The sequence below is a fragment of the Tenrec ecaudatus genome, chromosome 17 (genome assembly GCF_050624435.1).
Source record: "Tenrec ecaudatus isolate mTenEca1 chromosome 17, mTenEca1.hap1, whole genome shotgun sequence".
Classification (NCBI taxonomy): domain Eukaryota; kingdom Metazoa; phylum Chordata; class Mammalia; order Afrosoricida; family Tenrecidae; genus Tenrec; species Tenrec ecaudatus.
In genome coordinates, this window is record NC_134546.1 from 85,770,486 (window position 1) to 85,793,484 (window position 22,999).

A 22,999-nucleotide genomic window follows, 5' to 3' on the forward strand; every position below is an offset into this window, starting at 1 on the left:
CTGTGCCAAGGCAGAAAACTGCGGCTTTCTGAAGTCTTAGAAAAATGAGTCTATTTTACAATCTTGGAAGAAACCCACAGGGCAGTTCTACTCTGTCCTATACGGTGGCTCTGCTGCAGAATTGACTTGATGGCAATGAATTCGCTTTTGAGTTTTACGGAAACTGTGGTGCAGTCAATTTCTATTTGTTAAAGATGCCCGTTTGTGACATTTCTTTCTTTTTTTTTTAAACATGGCACTGCTTTATCTTTTAAAATTAAATCACGTTATTGGGGGTTCTTACAGCTCTTAGCACAGTCCATATATCCATCCATTGTGTCAAGCACATTTATACCTATGCTGCCATCATTTTCAAAACATTTTCTTTCTACATCAGCCCTTGGTATCAGCTCAATTTTCCCTCCTCCACCCTCCCTCTCTCACGAACCCTTAATAATGTATAAATTATATATTTTTATGGCTTACACCGACCACTGTCTCCCTTTACCCTCTTTTCTGTGGTCTGGCCCCCTGGGAGGGGGGTATATGTAGATCATTGTGATCGGTTTCCCCTTCCTCCCCCACCTTCCCCTTGCCCTCCTGGTATGGCTATTCTCAGTATTGGTCCTGAGCGGTTTATCTGTCCTGGATTTCCTGTGTTTACAGCTCCTATCTGTACCGGAGTACATGTTCTGGTCTAGCTGGATTTGTAAGGTAGAATTGGGGTCATGATAGTTGGGGGAGGGGGCAGAGGGAGCATTAAAGAACGAGAGGAGAGTTGTATGTTTCATCGATGCTCTACTGCACCCTGGAGGGCGCATCTCTTCCTGATGACCCTTCTGTAAGGGGATGAGTGACATTTCTTATAGAGCAGTACTGGGGAACTAAGGATGAGCACCGTGGATTTGGGGGAGGGCATGTCACAGCCATACAACTCAAGGCATACGCCCCCGGGGCTTCTCACTTCTGAACCCTGAGCTCCCAGACACTCCCTACAGGAACATCAAGGAAAGAACCAGGCAGTGGTGACCAAAGCCCACCCCTAACCCAGCCTAATCTGACCCCATCGGTGCACTCCTGACAACCTCTCCCCCGAGACAGGCAGCGGAGGCCTCCATCGCAGGGGCCCAAACATGAAGCTTTGGATCAAGGGTAACTAGAAGGACACCAGAACAGGGTTCATGGCCTTCCCAGGAAGCCTGCGAGGTGCCCCCTCCTCCCGCGGGATCGGTTGACCTATCCGGGCCACCGCCAGGGAGCCCCGAGACCACCTTCTATCATCCCTGTCCGTGTTGGACAGCGGCAGTCGAAAGGTTTGGCTGGCCCAGGTGAGCATTGGCAAACCCATCAATCTGGTTTAGAAATTGTCTCCAGCTCCCCCCAGAGGGGTTGGGTGGTTGGTCCTAGAAGACATTGAGGATTGGGGTGTCTACTAGGCCCAGCAGAAACATTGGGCAGCCCCCTGCCCCAGTGCCATCCCTGCTCCACCAGCTAGTGCCTCCAAAGCCTTAGCCTGGGGATGGGTGGGGACAGCAGAGCCGGATGAATGCTAGACCCCAGGCCTGGTGTGACCCCCTTTCCTGGGGTGTTTCCAGGGAGCAGACATGGAAGGGCCTGGAGCTACTCAGCTTTCTCTTCTCTGAAGCACTCCCCCCCCCCCTTGATCTCCCCAAGGTGCAGTCTAGGTAAGTCCACAAGGGGGCACAGCAGGAACAGCGGCTCCTCAGAGGCACCCGCCAAGGAGCGCGCCCCTGCTTCAGAAACCAAGCACCTTCTGGAAACTGCTATCTCTGCTCTGGAGTCTCTCCTGACCACTGGCCAGCTGCTCTGCCAGTGCTTCCTCCCTGAGAACGCCCGCAGGAGATGGCCCTCCTGGGGCACCTTGCTCCCCAAAGCCCAGGGAAGATGCGTGAGCGCTCTCTGGTGCCCCCATAGGCACTGGGGACTGGTCTTCGCCCTGTCCGGAAGAATGCAGTGTCACCCTGAATCTTTGCTGGGTCCTGGAAAGTTGGGTGAGGGGGTGGCTGGGCTTGGCCACCTGTGCTAGTCCCAGGACCAGGAGACCCCAGAGCTGAAGACCAGATGCAGTGCTGGTTGCCTGGGCCAGCAGAGCCCTCCAAAGAATCAGCTCAGCGCCTGGCATAAATGCAGGGCTTTTTGTCAAGGACTATGGCACGGTGTAACTATAACTACCACAGTGACAGACCCAGGGTCAAAAACCCACTTCAGAACTCAGCCCTCCTTGGTCAAGACTAGTGCGAGGCTCAGCGGCCCCTGAGCTGGGCTCTCCCAACCGACTCACGCCGCTCAGCAGGGGTCCAGGTAACCCAGTCACTGTAGCTCCTAGATCTCCTCCAGTCTCAGGAAGTCACCCCAGACCGGAGATACGACTAGACACCCCACTTGTGGTAAAGTTTCCCATGGGGAAACACCCTGGCCACAGAGCCAGGCGCTGGAAGGCGGCATCCTGCCTTGAAGCCCCATGCCAGGCCTCTGAGGAGCCGCTGTTCCTGCTGTGCCCCCTTGTGGACTTACCTAGACTGCACCTTGGGAGAGCCTGCTCTTGGAGAGGGGTCCCAAGGAGGGCGGGTTGGGGAGTTGGTTCGACGTCTGCGTGGAATTCTGCAGAAGTTAGATGCTACAATTTTTTCCGTCCATCAACGCTCGCTTGGAGACTGTTGCAACCAGAGCTCCTTCCAGGGGGAGCGGGTCCAAAGCTTTGCCAGAACTCCACCCACCCCATGGTCTCCAGGTCCTTCTGCCTGGAAGAGAGTAGTGAAGACCATGGGAGTCTGTCTTCAGCCTTCTGGGTTAGGAGACAGGTGAGGCAAGAGGGATCTGCGTTCAGGTGGGACCAGCTACGGTTTCTCTAACCCAGCTCAGCTTTGTCGCCAGAGGCCCTCCCAGCCCAGCACTAGCACCCTGTGGTCTGGCGCCTTCCCCTTGTTCCTTCTCTCTGTGGGCCAGCATGGCCCCTTGCCCACAGTTCTTGCCTGCCTCTGGTCCCCGGAGGCCCCACAGGGAAGAAAAGATCCCTACCACCTGGTCCAAGGTCCCTAGGAAGCCTGCTGGCATCCTGAGGTCCACCGAGCATCCTGCTCCCCACATCCCAGAGTTGTCCATCTCATCCTGGGGCAACCAGCTTCCCTGACTGCCCAGCACCTTCTCAGCCTCCATTGCTGGTGTCCAGCGACAAGCTGGAGCCTCAACTCGCTCTGTTTCTGTGAGGGTGGCCCGCCTAGCGGGCGCCAGTCCCTGTTCCTGTCAGGAAGCATCCAGATGTGCCAGATGGTGAGGGTGACCCAGGAACTCCACACATAGTGACTTCCAGACCCTGAGGTGGCTGGGGGTGGGGGCAGGGTGCAGTTGGAGGGTACCCTTCTGAAAGTGTGTCCCTGATAGAGAGAGGGCAGCCGTGTGCTTGGGGTGGAACCCCAGTAATTCCCACATGAGCCCAAGGATGGCCGAACATCAAGAGAGACTTGAGACTAGAGATCAGAGGCAGATACTCAGTCAGCCCTTGTCCTCTGCCAGCACACTCCATAAGGGCAACACCCCACCCCGCATCCTGGGGAAACTGAGGGTCGCCCAGTGAAGGTCATGGGTGAGGAGCACCCAAATTGGTAGGGAGGAGACTAAGAGCATCAGCTGCTGGCCCAAGTCTCTGGGACTATTTCTGGGACTATTATGAAGGGCTATGTGCTATTAGCCTGGAACATGTACCTCACTTTCCCAGAGAGCCCCCATGACACCACCGCGTCCTCTCCTGAGGTGCCCTAATAGCCTAGTGGGTTACAAGTTGGGCTGATCACCGCAAGATCAGCGGTTCAAACCCAGGAAGCCCTCTAAAGAAGAAAGATGAGCGTGTCTACTCCCTCCCGGATGGAAAACCTCAGAAGTCGAGAGAGCAGGGTCTGCTCTGGCCCACAGGGTTGCCAGACGGAGATGGATCCAAGGACAGGACTTTGGCTCCAGGAGGCTCTCTCCAGGAGGCTCTCTCCCCACCCCACTAGAAGTGCAGCCCCCCTGGGGCACCCAGCCCAGTTCTCTAAGGCCCCCTGTTGGCTCGCAGCCCTGGAAGTCATTGGCATTCATGTCTAGGTGTCTATCACTGTGCCCAGATGGCTACCACAGTGCCACGACCCACTCTCAAAACCACCTAGATCCTGCAGGTTCCACTGAGGGCCGAGTCTCGTCATGTCAGCATCCTCATGTGGGTAGGAGATGTTGGACGCGCCATCGCTTTCAACAAGGCTGGGGAGATACACCTACAGGCTTGCTGACAGCAACGCCTTTTTACAGCTGCCCACCCAGAAGCTATCAGTTCAAGGGTGGCACGCCCACTGCCCACCTCCTGGGTGAGCTGAACTACACTCGGACTTCTAGACCCCGAGGCCCCAGCCTCCGCAGCCTTGGCCCTAACGTTCAGAGAAACCAGATGCTGTCTCTGCCCCCCAGCTAAGAGGTCTCGGGGACCCCTTCCCACACTGGCTCCAAGCCTGACTCAGTCGCTCCCCCCTTGCCTACACATCCTAGGACTGCTGTGGCTGTGAGGCGACCCGGTTCCTGGTGTTAGCCAGTGCGAACCCCTTCTGTTCAGAGAAGGGTGAGATCTTGCTAGGTAAGCAGCGGATGCATCTAGCGCCGCCTCCCTTAAATGGCTGTATCTCTGAACACTCAGTCCCAGAGGGCTCTGAGGCCACAGGCCAGAGAGCCCCCAGTGGACCAGCCCACCACCTACAACCCAGCCCTGCCCCCACAAAACCCCAGAGGTTGGGAAGGAGACCTGTGTGAGCCACCATGCCACAAGGACAGAGAGGACTCCCTGGGCACAGAGGAGGGCTGGGAGGGTCCACGGCTCTGCAGACTTCCTCTGCCCTGACGACCCCCAAGCAACGCCCTGTCTCTGGTGCCAGAGCACGCCAGCCCTCACCTCTCCTTCCCCCCCTCTGCTGTCTTCTCCCTTTGTGTCGGAAGCTCCCAGACCCCGTGCCAGAGGGGGGCGCAGAGGCTGGACCCATGATTTGGTATGAGGCTCACACACGGTGATACTATGGGAGTAGCTACCACTGTGCTTGACTTCCCAGCAAATACCAGCCCCAACACTGTCTCTGTCTCCCCTCCTACCCAAGGGGTGGGGCCTACCTCCCTGTGCCTCTCCTCTTCCCAGCCCCAGCTCAGGGCAGGAGGAGACAGTGATGGTGATGGAGGGGCTGGGCAGCCTTGGGGACCAGAGGGGAGGCTCAGCTGAGGATTCCCTTTTGGCACCCCACCTGATTTCTGCCCTCTCGCCTCCAGATCTATCGCTTTGATCCTACTTTTCGGACCTGTGGACGCCACCCCTCGGGGACTCTAAGTGCTGAAGGGCTATTCTTTCTATAGGGAACCTTCTCCTAGTGGTGTTACCCCGATAATTGTTCAAGCAAGAGCAGCCAAATGCCCTGTCTCTCACTTGACAAGCAGCACAGCCAGGGCCTGAGGCGGAAGGCCCCATTTGGACAGCATTGTGATGTCACAAAGCACCACTGGCAGGAAAAGAGGATGCCGAGACACTCTGACTGGGTCCTGAGAACAGGGCTCTGACTTAAGTGGCCATGTCTCTGCAGGGTGGAGTGAACACCCCATGGTCCCCACGATGTCACCAGGAGTAGATCTTGACCTGGGTGGTGAGTCTGGAGCCTTGGGATCCTGAAAAAGTGCCCTGAGCGGAAGGAACCCCCTCTCATTCTGCCCAGTGCAGCCTCTACAGCCTCCATGAACCTGAGGAGGAGTCTGGCTTTCAGGACACCACCCCGGCAGGTCAGGGCTCAGGCTCCCCCTGGCACCTGAATTCACCATAGAGCAGCAAGTAGTTGGTCTGGGCGAAGGAACGCCATCTCATTCTGCAGTAGCTGGGCAAGGCCAAGTTTTGCCCTAGGGGGGCAGCCTCAGCCAGACCTAGAAGAATTTGTACATCTGGGAGTCATGGTGGTATAGTGGCTGGAGCAGCCACAGTGACACAAGTCTCACGTAAAATTCAAGTCGTGGGATGGTTTGGAGCATGCTATGCCCTGAGGAACGGTCTTTACCAGGGCCAGCAGAATTTGTACAGCCAGGAGTCACTGTGGTAATATAGCTGGGGCTCACGGTGACACACGGCTTCCTTAAAACGTATGAGGTGGCAGCCAGGGTCGGAAGGGGCTCATGGCTGAGGCGATGGTGCTGGTCACGGCAACCCTGCAGGCAATGGAAGGCGCAGAGGGATTTTGTGTTGCTCTGTATCATGGTGACTACTCTAGTAGTGGTTACCACTGTGGGAAAGCCCATGCCCAAAACTGTCCCCCAGCAGCCTGTGGAGGGATGCTGGTGAGATGGCCCAGGAGCCAGTGCAGGAGCTCTGAGCGCTGCCAGGCTCTGAGACATGGCACTGCAAGGCCTTCTATTCATGGACAAGGCCAGAGAACAAGAGCTGGGCAGCAGATCCTGGGGACTGGATTTGTGTGGGGGTGGGCACACTGTGGGGGCAAAGTTCAACCAGGGTCACAGATTCCTTCTGGAAACTAGACAGGGTTGTCACGGTTCATCTAGCAGGTGGGATTCCTGTACCTCAGTGCCAGGCAGGCAGTAGTGTGAAGGACTGGAGGCCTCTATGGTGAGTTTAGGTAGATGACAGGCCGGTGACCCCCACCCAGCTCCAGCCCTCCTTCCCCATAACGCACTTGCAGCACAGCCACCTGAAGCCACTGTCCTCAGCACCAGCACAGCACCCATCCTGGTAGCCAGGTCCCTTCAGAGTGCCCACCCCCACCCCCTGCAGCCTCCATGAGCCTGAGGAGGAGTTTGGCTTTCATGATGCCACACCAGCCAGCTGGCCAGGGCCCAGGCTCCTTCTGGTGCCCCAATTCACCACAGAATAGCAAGTTGCTCATCTGTTGAGGAAAAACAGGTCTGGGTGGCCCTACCCATGTGTGCTCACAAACCTGCTGCCCCGGAGCATCAGCTTGGCCTAGAAGTGCTCTTCTGTGGAGGGAAGCTCAGCTCCTCACTCTTCAGATGCCCTTTCTGGGCCCCCGCGGGGTTGCTCTGGGGATAGGTTGCCATTGGGCAAAGCAGGCAAGCCCCCTCAGTCAGCATGGGCCTTGCTCACTTCACAGTGGGAATTCTGTATCTCGGCTTGATCTGGCCTGTTTCCTTGGCGGCAAGGTTGCCCTCCCACCTGGTCCATGCCCACTCTCTCCCGGAGGGGAAGCTGATAAGAACCAGGCTGATCAAGTCACCCACATTAGCATGAAGGCATCTGGTCCCCTTTCCTGTTGCTCTTTCCTGCCCTCTGTGCCTCAGATCTGGCCCTCGGCCAGAAACCCCAACTTCCTCCTTTTCACACAGATAAGATTTTCATTGCTAAATATGGGATGGCTCGGTGTGTTCTTCTGTCAAGTCTTTCTCTCATGTCAACAATAATGTCTCCTTCACTTCCAACCCGATGGAGTTTCCCTCACTCACTGAATATCCAATATGTGAATGTCAGACCCTGCGAGTTCATGAGGAAAACATTGTGACCAAGTGCGGGTGACCACCATATCACAGCAGCACAGACATCTGCAGGCAGGCGATGCAAGCCCACAGAGGAAGCCACAGGCGTCTTGGAAGGTGGCTACCTTGCCACAAAACACACCTTATTGATCTTAAATCATAGAAATCATTTAAAATATGCCCTAGACTGTAACAGAATTAAAATAAAAATCAATTAAAAACAAGACCACTGTAAAATTGCAAAAAGGTGGAAATCTCAAAGAACTCTGAAGAGAGATTTAAAAATACATTTACCTAAATGGAATTGAAAGGACAATTTATCAAAATTTATGTGATACAGCATAAGTAACCCCCAAAAACAGTGCTCAGAAAGTTTATAGCATTAAATTCATAGATTTTAAAAAAGACATAAAAGCAATATTATAAACTTCCATTTTATGAAACTAGAGCAGAACAAATTAAATCCAACAGAAGACAAATAATAAAAAGTCAATTAATTTGAAGAGCAATTCACAAAGAGGAAAAGTCAATTACATCGAAAACAGAAATTTATTAGAGAAAAAAGTCAATGAAACCACAAGCTTACCCTTTGAAAAGACTCTATTCAACATGGTGCTGGAATTCCTAGCTAATTCTATACATAAGAAAATAAAATAAAAATCATGTGCCAACCTGGAGAGAAATAAGTAAATATTTAAGGATGACATGATTGTTTATATAGAAATTTTATTTTTTAAGAAAAGTTTTCAATATTCCTGGAAGTAATCACTGGTTGTGCAAAGTTGGACAGTACAAGGACTGTACAGAAAAGCTAGTTGCTTGTAACATTTAAGTCAGCATGCAACAAAATTAAATGTTTAGGCATAAACCTAACAAAGTTTATACAAGATCTATATGAAGAAAACAAAATACTGATAAAATAAATTAAAAACTATCTGAAAAATACAAGCCACCACTATTTTTTGGTCAGCTTGTTGTACATCTTGTGTGTTGCAGTGATGCTGGAAACCTGTCACTGGTATTTCAAATGCCAGCAGTGTCACTAAACACAAACAGGTCTCAGGGGAGCTTCCCAATAAGAACAAACTGCAAAGCCCATAAGAAAGGATAGATAACCTTGAGAAGAAAGGGGATTCCAGAACATTCATCTTGCTTATGTGAAACCTGTACATGGATCAAGAGGCAGTTGCATGAAAAGAACCAGGAACTACTACAAAGTTTAAAATCAGGAAAGGTGTTTGTCAGGGTTATATCCTCTCCCTAGCTTTATTCAATCTGCGTGCTGAGTAGAAAATCAGAGAAGCTGGATTATATGAACAAAAGTGTGGCATCAAGATTAGAGGAAGGCTTATTAACAACCTGAGATATGCAGACGAGACAACCTTGCTTGCTGAAAGTGAGGAGTATTTGAAGCACTTGCTGATGAAGGTGATGTATTGCAGCCAGCAGTGTTGAATACAGCTCAATGTAAAGACCAAGATCCTCAGAACTGGACCAGTCGATAACATCATGATCAATAGAGAAAAGGTTGAAGTTGTTACGGATTTTGTCTTTCTTGCATCCCAGTCAATCCTCATGGAAGCAGTAGCCAAGAGATCAAAGGGGGATTAGCATTGAGTCTATCTGCCGCAGTGGCCTCTTTAGAGTATTGGGCAGCAAGGATGTTACTTTGAGGACTGACACACACCTGACCCAAGCCATGGTATTTATGAATGCCTCCTATGCCTGTGAAAGTGGGACATTTAGTAAGGAAGACCAAAAACAGAATATGCATTTGAATTGTGATGCTGGAGAAGAGTATCGAAGTACCGTGGACTGTTGAAAGGACCAGCTGGGTCTATCTTGCAAGAAGTATATTCCGTAGAGGAAAGGATGGCAAGACTTCACCTTACCCACTTTGTCAGGAAAGACCAGTCCTTGTTGAAGGATCTCATGCTTGGTAAAGTGGAGGGGTGGTGACATCGAGGAAGATCCTCTATGAGCTGGATGTACACGATGGCAGCTACAAAGGGCTCAGGCAAAGAAATAATTGTGAGGAAGGCTCAGGATGGTGCAGCGTTTGACCCTTTGTGCATGGGGTCTGACTTGAAGGCACCTAACAGCAACCAAGAAGGAATTGGCTGCCCACCTTGGAAGAAGTAACTGCTGAAAACCTTATGCACAGCTTCAAAATATTGTCATACACTGAAGACCTAATGATTGGAAGCACAACATTACCAGAGATCGTGCAGGAAGAGAGGCTCCATCGGTCAGAAGGCCCTCAAACTGTGACTGATGAGGAACTGCTGAGTGGATTCAAGCCTGTGGGATCTTCATTTGCTGATAGGCCAAAACTCAAGGTAAGAAGTAACAGCTGCAAATATCTACTAATAATTGGAACGTGGAATGTATGGATTGCAAATCTACAAAAATAGAAAGTCGTCAAAAATGAAATGGACTGGGGGGCCGGCCCCAATCCCAACTACTAAGTGGACACCTGCCCCTCCCCCCAGAAGAGGCATCGAATCTGCAGCTCCGGTAGAGGGACATATCTGATCAGAGCATATGGGAGCAGATGAAGGGGGAGGAGGAGAGAGTGGAGCACATCCTGGCCCACCAGGCCACGAGGACAATGTTCCCAATTAGAGCAGCCAGTGGACAGAGAGGACCATGTGACCAGCCCCACTATGAGACATGACGCCCCTCACTGACCTTTAGCCCTACAGGGAACAACACCAGAGACAAGTGAGGGAATTGCACACAATCTGATCCTGCCACACCGAGGCAAAACACTAAGAGGGTGCAACAGAACAGCAAGGGAATGGAGCAGTGAGGTCCCCCAGGGAATGCTGAAGGTGGACTTTGGGGCCAGGGCATGGTGCCCCAGCAGACTGGACTGGAAAATATTCCTGAAGGTCAACGGGAAATCCTTGAACTAACTACAAGCTTTTCTTTCTTGTTGTGTTTCGTTTTTGTTTTCTGTCATTTGTTTGTTGTTGTTTTGTTGTATATTGTTGTTTGGTTTTGCTCTGTCTTGTTTTTGTGCATGTTATTGTCTTTGCAAGTCTATCTAAATCAGATAGGCTGGATTAACAATCTGGAGGAAATAACAACGGGACCGACAATTTCCGCGGGGACATGGGAGTGGGGAGGTGGGGGGAAAGGTAGTGGTGTTAACAAACCTAGGGACAAGGGAACAACAAGTGACCAAAATCTGTGGTGAGGAGTGTTGGGAGGCCAGTAGGGCATAATCAAGGGTAATGTAACAAGAGGAATTGCTGAAATCCTGGTGGGGACTGAGCATGATAGTGGAACAGGAGGAAAGTCAAGGAAAATAAAGGAAAGATCTGGGAGGCAAAGGGCATTTATAGCGGTCTAGATAAAGACATGTACTTATGTAAATATATTTATATATTAGGATGGGGAAATAGATCTGTGTGCATATATTTATAGGTTTAGTATTAAGGTAGCAGAAGGACGTTGGGCCTCCACTCAAGTACTCCCTCAATGCAAGATTACTTTCTTCTATTAAATTGGCATTCTATGGTGCTCACCTTCCTGACACAACTGCTGAAGACAAAGCGGGTGGATAAGCAAATGTGGTGAAGAAAGCTGATGGTGCCCGCCTATCAAAAGAGATAGTGTCTGGGCTCTTAAAGGCTTTAAGGCAGATAAGCGGCCATCTAGCTCAGAAGCAAAAGAGCCCACATGGAAGAAGCACACACACCTGTGTGATCACGAGGTGTCGAAGGGATCATCATAACAAAAAAAATCTTACCATAATAAATGAAGGGGTTACTGCAGAGTGGAGACCCAAAGCCCATTTGTAGGCCACTGGACACCCCCTTACAGAAGGGTCTTGGGGAGGAGATGAGCCAGTCAGGGTGTGATGTAGCAATGTTGAAAAATACAACTTTCCTCTGGTTCCTAAATGCTTCCCTGCCCCTCCCCCCCACACTATCATGATCACATTTCTACCTTACAAATCTGGCTAAACCAGAGGATGCACACTGGTGCAGAAAGTATCTGGGAACTCAGGGAGTACGGGGCGGATGGTCCCTTCAGGACAAGTGGTGTGAGTGGCAATACTGGGAGGGTGGAGAGAAGGTGGGTTGGAGAAAAGGTGGGTTGGAAAGGGGGAACTGATTACAAGGATCTACATGTGACCTCCTCCCTGGGGGATAAATAACAAGGAAGTGGGTGAAGGGAGACGTCGGACAGGGTAAGATAGGACAAAATACCAATCTATCAATTATGAAGGGTTCATGAGGGAGGGGGAAGAGGGGAGGGAAGGGAAAATGAGGACCGGATGGGGCTTAAGTGGAGAGCAAATGTTTTCAGAATGATGAGGGCAATGAATGTACAAATATGCTTTACACAATTGATGTAAGTATGGATTGTCACAAGAGTTTTATGAGCCCCTAATAAAATGATTAAAAAATAAATAAACACACACAAAATGAAATGGAATGCATAAAGACCAATATCCTGGGCATTAGTGAGATGACATTGACTGGTATTGGGCATTATGAATCAGAAAATTAGGATTTACTATGACAGGAATGACACAATCAAGAGGAATGGGGGCTTCATTCATTGTCAGAAAGGACATTTCAAGGTCTATTCTGAAGTGTAACACGGTCTGTGATAGGTTTATATCTATCATCCTTAAAAGAAAGTCAGTCAATACAACCACTATTCAAACTTTTGCACCAACAACAAACGCAAGTGATGAAGAAATTGAAGAATTCTACCAACTTCCTCAGTCTGAAATTGATCAAACATGCAATCCAGCCACATTGCTGATTACTGGCAATTGGAACTCAAAGAAACAATGCAGACAGACAGTAGTTGGAAACTGTGCTCTGAGTAATGGAAACGAATCTGGAGATTGCATGATAGAATTTTGCAAGACCATGACTTGCTCATAGCAAATACCCTTTTTTCAACAGTACAAATGGCAACTATTCACGTGGATCTCTCAAGATGGAATTCACAGGAATCAGATTGACCACAGATATGGGAAGAAGCAATGGAGAAGCTCAATATCAGCAACTAAACCCAGCCTCAGGCTGATGGTGGAACAGACTATTGAGTACTCATCAGTTCATGTTGAAGGCAAAGAAATGAAAACAAGTCCATGAGAGCCGAAATCCACCTTGAGAATACCCCACCCAGATTTTGAGAACCTTTCAAGAACAGATTTGATGCATGAACACTAATGGCAGAAGACCCGAGCAGCTGAGGGAAGACATCAAGAACAACGTTCATGAAGAAAAGAAAATAAAGAAAACTCACTGCTACTGAGTTGACGCTGACTCACATTAACACTAGAGGACCACGCACAACAGTCCCTTTGGGTCTCTGTGATAGATAGTTGTATGCCAGCTTGAAGCTATGTAAAAGTGTAGGGGTGGTATCCAACCTGTCCATCCGGTCCCAGCCTGACAGTGCCTCCTTGCGGATGTGGCCTTCTCATAAGGAGGATCTTGGGGACCTCACCCTCTCTCCACTTTTCTCTTGCTGAGCCTGAGAGCTACCGGAGTCTGCCATGTTCCCATGGACTTTGGACCCACGGGATGCTGCACTCACTGGCCTTTGATCATCCTGCATTCTCGAGTCTGAAGAGGGTCTTATGGACGAGCATTGGTCTTAGGACCTGAGTTGGACTGGGCTGGGATGTTTTCTTGACATATAATCACTTCTGGATAGAAAGTTCTCTCTTATATGTATATGAGTGTCTCCGTATTTGTTTCTCTAGTCACCCCAGCCTAACACAGTTTCCAAGACTTTAAATCTTTATGAGAGTAGAAAGCCCCATATTTCTTACACAGAGCAACTTCCAGTATGCCACTAGAACTCCTAAAGAAAGCAAAAGTTATTACAAAGACAAGAAAGGAAGGATCAAAGTGGACATCAGAAGAGACTGAAATGTTCTCATAACTGTAGAATATCCAAGGCAAGTGGAAGACAAGATGCAGTCAAAGAGCTGAGCACAAAATTTCAAAGGCAGCTTACAAAGACGCAGCCAAATTGTGTTAGTCTGGGTAGACTAGAGAACCAAATCCATTGGTACAATTATGTGTATAAGAAAGAGACTTATATACAAGAGCAATTGAACATTGAGAAAACATCCCAGCCCAGTTCAGCTCAGGACCATAGGTCCGATATTAGCCCATGTGTCTGATACCAATCTATAAAGTCCTCCTCAGACTCACGAAATACATGCAATAAAGCCAAATGTAGGACAATCACAAGCCAGTGGGTAGAAAGTCTTTGGGTCCAGTAGCGTTGTAAGCATCTCAGTGCTGGCAAGGGTCTCTCTGTGGCTTCTCCGGCTTCCGAGGTCTGGTTGCATCCATGTGGCTTGTCTTCTGCAATGTCTCCCAAGGAGTGGCAGAGAGAGAAGTGTCTTCCGCCTCCAAGGAGGAAGTAATAGATTTCCCAGAATTCTTAGGAGAAGGCATGCCCACACAGAAGTCTCCTTAGCTATAGACAGCCTAGATGCCACCTCTACACTCTGAATCCTTAAATTGATACCAGATTAGGTGACTACCACACAAATATTATAACAAAATGTGAAAAGACCCAGAGTTAGAGAATTAAAGGGAAGAGCACACTCAGTATATCTTAAATTAAAAGAACTTGAGAAAAAAGTCAAGCCTCAAGTTGAAATATTGAAAGATTCTACAGGCAAAATAGTGAATGCTGCAGGAAGCATCAAAAGAAGATGAACAGAACATACAAAGTCACTGTACCAAAAAGAGCTGGTCTACATTTAACCATTTCAGAAGGTGGCTAGTACGGTTGACTAAGAACCAGTGGTGCTGAGAGAAGGCATGTAAACGGCACCAAAAGAATTAGGTACAAACAGGGCTCCACTGACTGGTGCCCATGAACCAGGCACCGTCCTCTCTGTGTGCATGTCTTGAAGGTCACTTTGACGCAAGGGTCCTCACGTCAGCTGGGATCATATAGTTGAGAGGGGGAGGACAGGATGACAGCTTGGTGGCTGCCATGCAAACGTATGACAAGGTCTCTCCAGACTGGCAGAAATTCCTATCAGGGACACTGTTCCTATGAGGGACACTGACGGAGATGTAGTTAAAGTTTATTGTGCCAACCTGGCTGATAAACACATGTGGGGTTAATTGAAGGGTGGAGAAATAAATGGCTCTGTGAGCCTCGTCTTTCGAGTTCTTGGGTCTCTTGCTTTGTGATGGTTGGACCAAGGTGCAGCTGCCTTAGCCAGTTCCCTGCTTTGGCTGGCAAGGCTTACTTCCTGCAAGACATCCCCAAGGAGAAGCTGCATAGACCTATCCAGATGCAGTCCTGGGTAATGGAGCAGCCGTGTGGAGACACGTGCCAGAGCTGAGATGCTTACACATTCACTGATTTGGCTTTCTTCCTGCAGTTGGCATCATTACTAGTCTTTTGTGAGACAGAGGAGAACTTTGTGGATTGTTGTTGGACATATGGGTTAATGTTGGACTTGTGGGCTTTCACAGCACTGGGTTGGCATGTTTTCTTGATGTGCACGCACCCTTTATATAAAACTCTCTTATACATGGGTTTCTTTGGATTTGTTTCTCTAATGTACCCAGACTAACACATATGGGAAAGTCAAGTCAGGAGGGGTGAAAAAGGAGGAGACACATCTGGGAAAATACGTGTGTGTTGGTAGCAAAAAGGGGAGAACCATTGTTCTAGTGGGGGTGGGGTGGAGAATAACTAACAATACTTTTAAGGACCCTAAGTAGGGAGTATGCCTCCTAATAAGTCTGCAATTCTACATTAGTCTGCAATTCTGTACACCTCCTGAGGACCCAGACCATGTGTCATAGAACACTGGGACATTGAATCCTGGCTCTTCAAGGTGCACAACATGCTCCAAAGGACACACGAGAGGGAGCCAATGTGGAAACCCCACTAATAAAACTGGACTCTACCTCAAGCACACTTGTAACCTGAAGACTTAAACTGAGATTGTGTGGTGTGCAAAGAAGCAGAAGACAGCCATACCAAGGGTATTGAACTGTCGGTAGGTGGACCAACATTTCCTTAGTCCATCAATTCCCTGCTTACTGTATGAAGAAATGTGCTATTCGGGCAGATCTGCGACTGACATTGTCAGTGAATATTAATGTTTTATCTGACCACCAGCTCCCATTGTTTGTGCAAATAATGTACAGTAATCCAAGGATGGATTCTACACAAGTGAACAATTCTGATATTTTGAGATGTAGTAGCCTATACTTGTTCAATCTCCCTCTCTCATTAGTGTTTTATTGAAACATTTCTATTGGTATTCTTGAATTCTTGGACCGTTTTTTCACCCCAAAACAATTTTATCAGGAATTAATCGAGACATTGTTTTGATTTTCTATGTTATTTGGTATATGAAACCCAGAATAGATGAAGCTATAGAGACAACAGCTAGAATAAGGTGGGGGGGGTACGGTTGAGTAGGGTGGGTAGAGGGGTGCTAATATCAAGGCATTCAAGAAGAAAGAAAATGTTTTGAAACTGACTTTGGTAGCAATTGTACAATGTTACTTAATGTGATTGGAGTGTGGAATGGTATGATGTTTTCCAATAAAATGATAACACTGTCTCTAAAATGAACCAGGTTCACATATAAATCATGGATTTATGAATGAATTTCGGGCTCACATTTAATCCTAGCCTTAATTTAAGAAAAAATTAGTTCCTATGATGTGACCCTACTCGATATCACTGTCATGTAGCGATCACTGAAGATATGGGTGCTATTGCAAAGTGTGGTGTCGGGTAGCCTGGGCGTAAGTGATATAATGGTTTGTTTGGTTTGGTTTGTTGTTTTTTTCCCCAGAATTCTGGTAACACTCCAGCATATGAAAGGCTGAGGTTTGGCCAGAAGGCTCAGAAAATTCACTGCCATCAAGTTGATGCCACTCATAGCCACCCTTTGGGACAGAGTAGAACTGCCTGTGAGTTTCTGAGACTGCCACTCTTCAAAGGTGTAGAAAGCCTACTCTTTCTCCTGAGGAGCAGACAGTGGTTTTGAACTGCTGGCCTTGCGGTTAGCAGCCCAACACTTCACTATGGCACCACTTAAAAGACTCAAAGAGCTATACAAATGCTTTGTTCCATCAGGGAGGTTAGGTCGTTTCGGAGTGCTGTTCTACAAGGCTGAGCTGTCCTCCTGAAGTCTGAATGTTAGCGTCAGCTAGATAAGCAGGTTGTGTTGGGGGGCTGGGCACAGGGGTTTCTATCACTCCCACCAGAGAACTGGCAGCAGGTGCTTCCTTGAGGGCCTGGAGTAGCAGCCCTTGTTCCCCAGGGAGGAAGACAGGAGGTTTCAGAGTCAGGGCTGAGACACAGAAGGAAGACTTTCTAGAAGCAAGACTGGGGCTTGGGAAGACCAATTAAGGTCCTGTGAAAATAACTGTGAGGCTCCCAAAGTGCCCAAAGATCAAGAATTCAATTGCAGAGGTAAGGACCAGGCTAGTTCCATCCAGTCCTAGGTGAGCTCAGAGATCCCACAAAGCTGGGCATGATTGACCTGCCAGGAAGCTGGCTGCTTCAGGACACATTGTTGGCTCCTTACTGTCACTCACTCCCTTCATGCTCCCAGTATTCTCCCCTTGCAGGTTCTCCTGAGCAAGCCCTCCCCAATTCATTTGGTTCCTCTTCCTTCAAAGGAACCCTTCCTTCACAACCCAGGGTTATTTCTAATCTTCCACTTGCCTGTCCCTGGCTTCAAGCCCTGGCCACAGGCTTTGGACTCAACAAGCACATGCAGTGAGTCCCCATGGCACATAAATGGTTGAGAGGTTGACCCCACCATTGAATCCCTTCATCAGTGTCTCTACCCAGCAGCATCTCAAAAGACCTCCGGGAGCCCCAACCAAGCACCTGGAATCCAGCCTTGATCTCGGGCCCTGTAGGCATTAGAACTTCATAGCCCTGCTCTCCACCATCCAGTTTAACTCACACACCACTCGCGCTCCTATAAGATCCTTCCCAGCCCCTGCTCCATCTTGTGGGAAATCTCACCTCCTCGTGGGACCTTGTGGGACCCCTACCCTGTATGATGCCTCAACACCCTCTGGCATCCTGTAGGAATCCTCATGATCCCTCCCATCCAGTGGGAACACTCCCTCCCCTCGTAGGATCCTCTACATCCCAGCTTTCATTCTTCAGGATCCCTCACTATCCCTCCTCTATTTAGTAGGGCCCCTCACTTTATCAGTATTCTTCCCCTTCACGGTCCATCTTCTATCCATGATCCATGCACCACCGTGTACGAAGAACCCTCAGATCCCTTATTTCACATGTTTGAACTCTCGCCCTCACACCTCCACTCTGCAGGAGCCTATGCTTATTTCTTACTCCCCACATTCCCTCCTATCAAACCCTCACCACAGACTCAAGTCATCTTCTACACTACAACTGAGGGTAACATCTAGAGTAAACCTCGCACCCCCATCTTCAGCAGTCCTCTGACCCATAAGGTAACCCTTCACTGGGTCCCAGATCAGAGAACCTACTGCCTCGGGACTTCCTATGGCTGTAGACACCAGAACTCACACAGCCTTCCCAGGACACTTCCCAACTGCCTCCTCCCTAACAAGCTTTCTTGAGTTCATCTCCCCATCTAAGTCCACACTTGTAAGCCCCAACAGGGACCAGTGCTGCAGGCTTACCACTCCTACCTACACCTGCCCTCTGAGACCTGTCTGCATGTCCACATCCGAGGACCAAACCCACACGTACTGCTAGTCCATCCCCTCCACGACTACCTGGCTAAGGACACTGCTTTCTGTAGCCTTAGTCAGGACGGGGAGCAGCTTGAGCAAGTATAGGACTGATTACCATTGGGGAGGGGATCTTCTATCTACGTGATAAATAGCTCACTAGAGGAAGATGTGGGACACAGGCTCACTCCTTGTGAGGCATTCTGGTTGACAAAACCCATAGAGTTACGCTATTGCCCTGGAACTGAAGGAGCCACATGGAGACCCCTGCCAGTGCCGAGAGGCTTACACCACCACTGGATCTTCAAGACTTCCCACCCACTGGCCTGTGATCTTCCAGCATTCGGCACCATTGCATGTGTTTCATGAGTCTAAAGAAGAATTTATGGACCAGTATCGACATATACTGGTAATATCGGAGTTACGGACTTGATCTGCACTGGGCTGGGATGTTTTTTCAATATCCCATTGCTCTTCTATATAAATTTCCTTCTTATACACATATGAGTGTCTATTAATTTGTTTCTTTAGTCAACCCAGACTCACTCACACAGTCTATCTTACAAGGTTCCCTGCTCCTGCTACCTCAGATCCCCAGCCCAGAAGGAGGTCTGTAAGAAGATGATGTGCCCTGCCTGGAGGGAGACACATCGTGGTCACCGCTGGGGGGGTCACTGACTGCCAGAAGCTCCTACTCAAGGTGACAACCAACAGAGAACCCGTGACAGTGACATGTCAATGTGCTTGAAGAGAGAAGACGCCTTAGGACTGGGAAGTGCCATGGCCCCTTGAAGGAACTCACTGCTGCTTGGGTCAACAGTGCCCCCCTCCCCCCCTTTCCCCATCCATGGTCGCCACACCCACTGCAGAAAGAGCCTGCATGGCAAGAGGACAAAGACAGTGCAGGATCCCAGCCTCTAACTGCTCCATTGCCATCTTTCTTCTTAATTCAAAGATCATTTTATTGGGGACTCTTACAACTCCTATTACAATCCATACATCAATTGTATCAGGCATATTTGTACATATGTTGCCGCCATTCTTTTATAAACATTTACTTTTTATCTGAGCCCTTGATATCAGCTCCTCTTTTTTCCCTCCTCCCCCCCCCCACCCTTGATAGATTGTAAATTCTTATTTTCATATCTACCTTCCCCCATGGTTTCTGTTGTTCCCCCTGGAAGGGGTGTGTGTGTGTGTGTGTGGTTATGTGTTGATCATTGTGATCGGTTCCCCCTTCTTCCCCTCCTTTACCCACCTTCCCCCTGCCCTTTTGGTATTGCTATTCCCATTCCTGGTTCTGGATTCCATTTGTCATGAGCTCTTATCTCTGATCTATACCTGTGTACATGCCCCAGTCTAGTTCAAATTGAGAGGCAACACTGGGGTCATGATCGTGGGGGGTGAGGAAGCCTCAAGGAATCAGAGGCATATTGTGTGTTTCATCAGTGCTTTACTGCATCTTGGTTGACTCATCTGGGCTGGGGGTGGGGGTTCCCTGTGACCCATCTGGGCTGGGGGTTGGGGGATGTCCCACTGCTGTTTCTAAAAGAGATTCTGGGTGCCCACAGTACAGGGACGTTCCATAGATGGCATTTGTGCACTGACCACAGGAAATCTAAAGTTGGAGGAAAGATGAGGTTACACACCCCACTCTCCTGACTGCCCTCCCCCCACATCCCCAGCAACAGCTGCATCCTCTTCCTCCTTCCCTCCCCCACTGCCCCATTCCCACCCCTACCCCATCCCACCACCACTCCAATAGCCGCAGCACCTCTGCCTCCCAAGGGCATACTCAGTCCCCACCCAGCTGCTCTCTGGGTTTTTGTTGGGGCAGTCACCACGGTGATAACTGGGGCCACAGTGATTGAGGAGGCTTCAAAAACCCCAGGCCACTGCCTGACTGCTCTGGCCCATGCCTGGAGGCTGCAGGGGTTGGGCCACCTGGTCACCATCTCTTCCGGAGATCCCCCACTCCTGCACTTTAGTTCTTTTGGACTGGCTCCTTGGGTGTGCAGCCGAGTGGTGGGAAAACTGGGATGAGGTGGACATGAGGGTTGGACAGCCATCTCCACTGCCATTGGTCAGACAAGGCTGGGAGGACCAGCGAGTAGCCCCGAAATGTTCCCGACCCAGTAACATGTCCTTCCCCGTCAGCGGATCTTACAGACGAAGGCTGGTGGCTAAGTGAGGGATGCCTGGGGAACTGCAGGAGGCATGAGGGCAGAGCAAGATGGTTGATGTACAGCTGAGCTGGCCACATACATCACTGTGACTATGGTTACTTCGATGTCTGGGGCCCGGGAACCGAACTCATCGTCACTTCAGGTAACTGCATATCTGCTTGAGCTTCTCTTCTGCCTGGGACTTTTTGACATGACCACTATCTGGGGTGGACATGTGGGATAAAGGACTGCCAGCGATGGGCCCCAAACCCTGTGCGATGCTTTTTTCTTCTGTGGCTAGGGCACATGGGCCGCTGTCTATTCAGGTAACTCGGCTTTCTCTCTGCCTTCTTGACTGGCTCAGCCTCCTCTGTCCTGATGCTGGACAAAGAAAGTTCTGGAGGACCTAGGTCTGTGAGGTGCCTCCCGGGGCTCTTGAGGATGTCTCTGAGGGAACGGCTTGTGGTTTGGTTCTACATTCTCTAAATGGCATTGCTTCAGTGACACGGGTTTCATGTTGCTGGGACCTACGGTAGACAGAGTCACACACCTCCTACTCCACCCCATGTTTTGGGACACGGAAACCTAGAGCTTTCTGGTTTGGATCTGGTCGTAGGGTAGCCAGACCTAGTCATAGTTTTTGTACGACCCCTAATGGGTCAGATGGCAATGTGACTACTTTGAGTACTGGGGCCCAGGAATCCAGGTGACCGTCTCTTCAGGTGAGTCCTCATCATCTCTCTCTCACTCTATTAAGGGGATTTAGCTGTGTGTTTAGCCATGTAATAAGTTCTGGGGATACGTTGGAGGTCTCATGCGGGACACATTCAGGGACTCGCGGTTATAGGGGCAGGGTGCTGAGGTTCCTGCCACCTCTCCTTCTGGACTCTGCAGTCCGGAGGTTCTCAGGGTCTCAGCCATCCTTGGCCCTCACAATACTTCATGTGAGATGGTCCGAGTCTCCAAAGTGGTCAGATGCCACTTCTTGTTTGGGATCTCTACTCATTTGTTACATTGTAACAACTGGTTTGACGTCTGGGGCCAAGGAACCATAGTGGTTGTCTCCTCAGGTGAGTCTTTGCTCCCTTTCCCATTCAGTGCATACATTTTAGGATTGGGGGGGGGGCACAAATATTGCTCTCAGAAAGAGGCCAAGGCATTTTGGCTATCAGGAAAGGGAGACCTGCCCTTCTCTCCTCCCGGGATGACTGGCCCGTTTCATGTTTTGTGATCGATTGCTGCTTGCTTGGATTCTGAGGATTGAACACAACTCTGTGAAAAGGAGGCTTTTGTTCAGACCCCATTTGGCATTGGCAGAGGGTCCCAGGGCAGGGAAGGGGGTGTCAAATGGTTGTCAGCCTCCCTAAGGAGAGTCTAATGGGCACAGATCCCTCTGTAGAAGGTTTTTGTGGGGTAGAGAAAGAAATCCCACCACTGTGATTACTACGGCTTAGATTTCTGGGGACAAGGAACCCCAGTCACCGTCTCATCAGGTAAGAATAGCCTTTTGGGGTCTTTGCTTTTTTTACTTGTGTTTATGGGGTTTTCTGAGCACTGTGGGGTGACCAGGGGACATGTGCCTCTGGGACTAGCCAGGGGAGGGAGAGGGACTATGGAGCGGCCGGGATTTGGAAGCCACCATGGTTTCTCTGATGCCTTTTTATATTGTGATTGATGCTGGCGGTATCTGAAAATAAACCTGCACTCCTGAAAATTAGGGACACTGAGTCTGGGGTTTGAAGAGTTTGGGGAGACATGAGGGTGAGCCAAGGTAGCAACTTTTTAAGACAAAGTAGGGGACTTTTCACTGTGAATCACAGTGTTTGTGGAGCAATGTGAGGGCAGCACAGTGTCTATAGGATCACAGGGACAATCCACATCGAGGGCTGAATGGTTGACTGGTTGTTTGCTTGGTTTGTTTAAAATTATGACCTATGTTCTATGCTAGATTAGAACTTAAAATCCTATAGGGGCTAGAAAAATTACTGCTCCAGCGAGTGAATTCTGCAAAAACGGTGTAGTATTTTTCTTGACTGTCTTCCAAAATCTTCTAGGGACCAGTCTTTCTGAATAAGACTTTCTTAGGGACCTTTATTTTCTGAGGACAATTTCTATAAGAAAATCTTTATTCATTTTAAGAGGTATGCCTACTAAATATTAAAAGAGAGTATCTCTGAAAGGACTCCCAGGAAATGGTCAAGATAGAGATTACTTAAAACTTGTAGACATTTCTCAAATAGGTTAAAACAGGCAAAGGATTTTAAAATCTCTTTTAAAAAAATAATTTCATTGGGGGTTCAAATCTTATTACTCAATTGATAGGGCTACTTGTTCAGGTCAGGAAAAGCAATGGGTGATGCTGTCATTTCTCCTACATCAAAACTCAGTTTTAATGCTATCAACCTTTTAAAAGATTACTTGGGCACGATACTGAGAGGACAGTCTTGAGTTGGAGTTAAGATGGCTTCTGAGTGAGGCTGGGACACCTGCAGCAGGTGGCCGGAAACAGGTCCCCCAGCCAGTCTATTTTAGGAAGCAAGAACATACAGCAGCTACATGTCTAGTTCTCGGTTCTGAAGAAGTGGTTTTTCCCATGATGGGTAGTGTTCCACTGTGACAAACAAC

General features: G+C 49.2%; 1 gene segment (V, D, J or C); it reads left to right on the forward strand.

Moving 5' to 3' along the window:
• LOC142430412 (Ig mu chain C region secreted form-like) overlaps positions 1-22,999 on the forward strand; it is a 164,170-nt gene that overhangs the window by 133,139 nt on the left and 8,032 nt on the right. The window contains 1 exon segment of the C gene segment in view: positions 21,829-21,867. Coding sequence covers positions 21,829-21,867 — 39 coding nt within the window.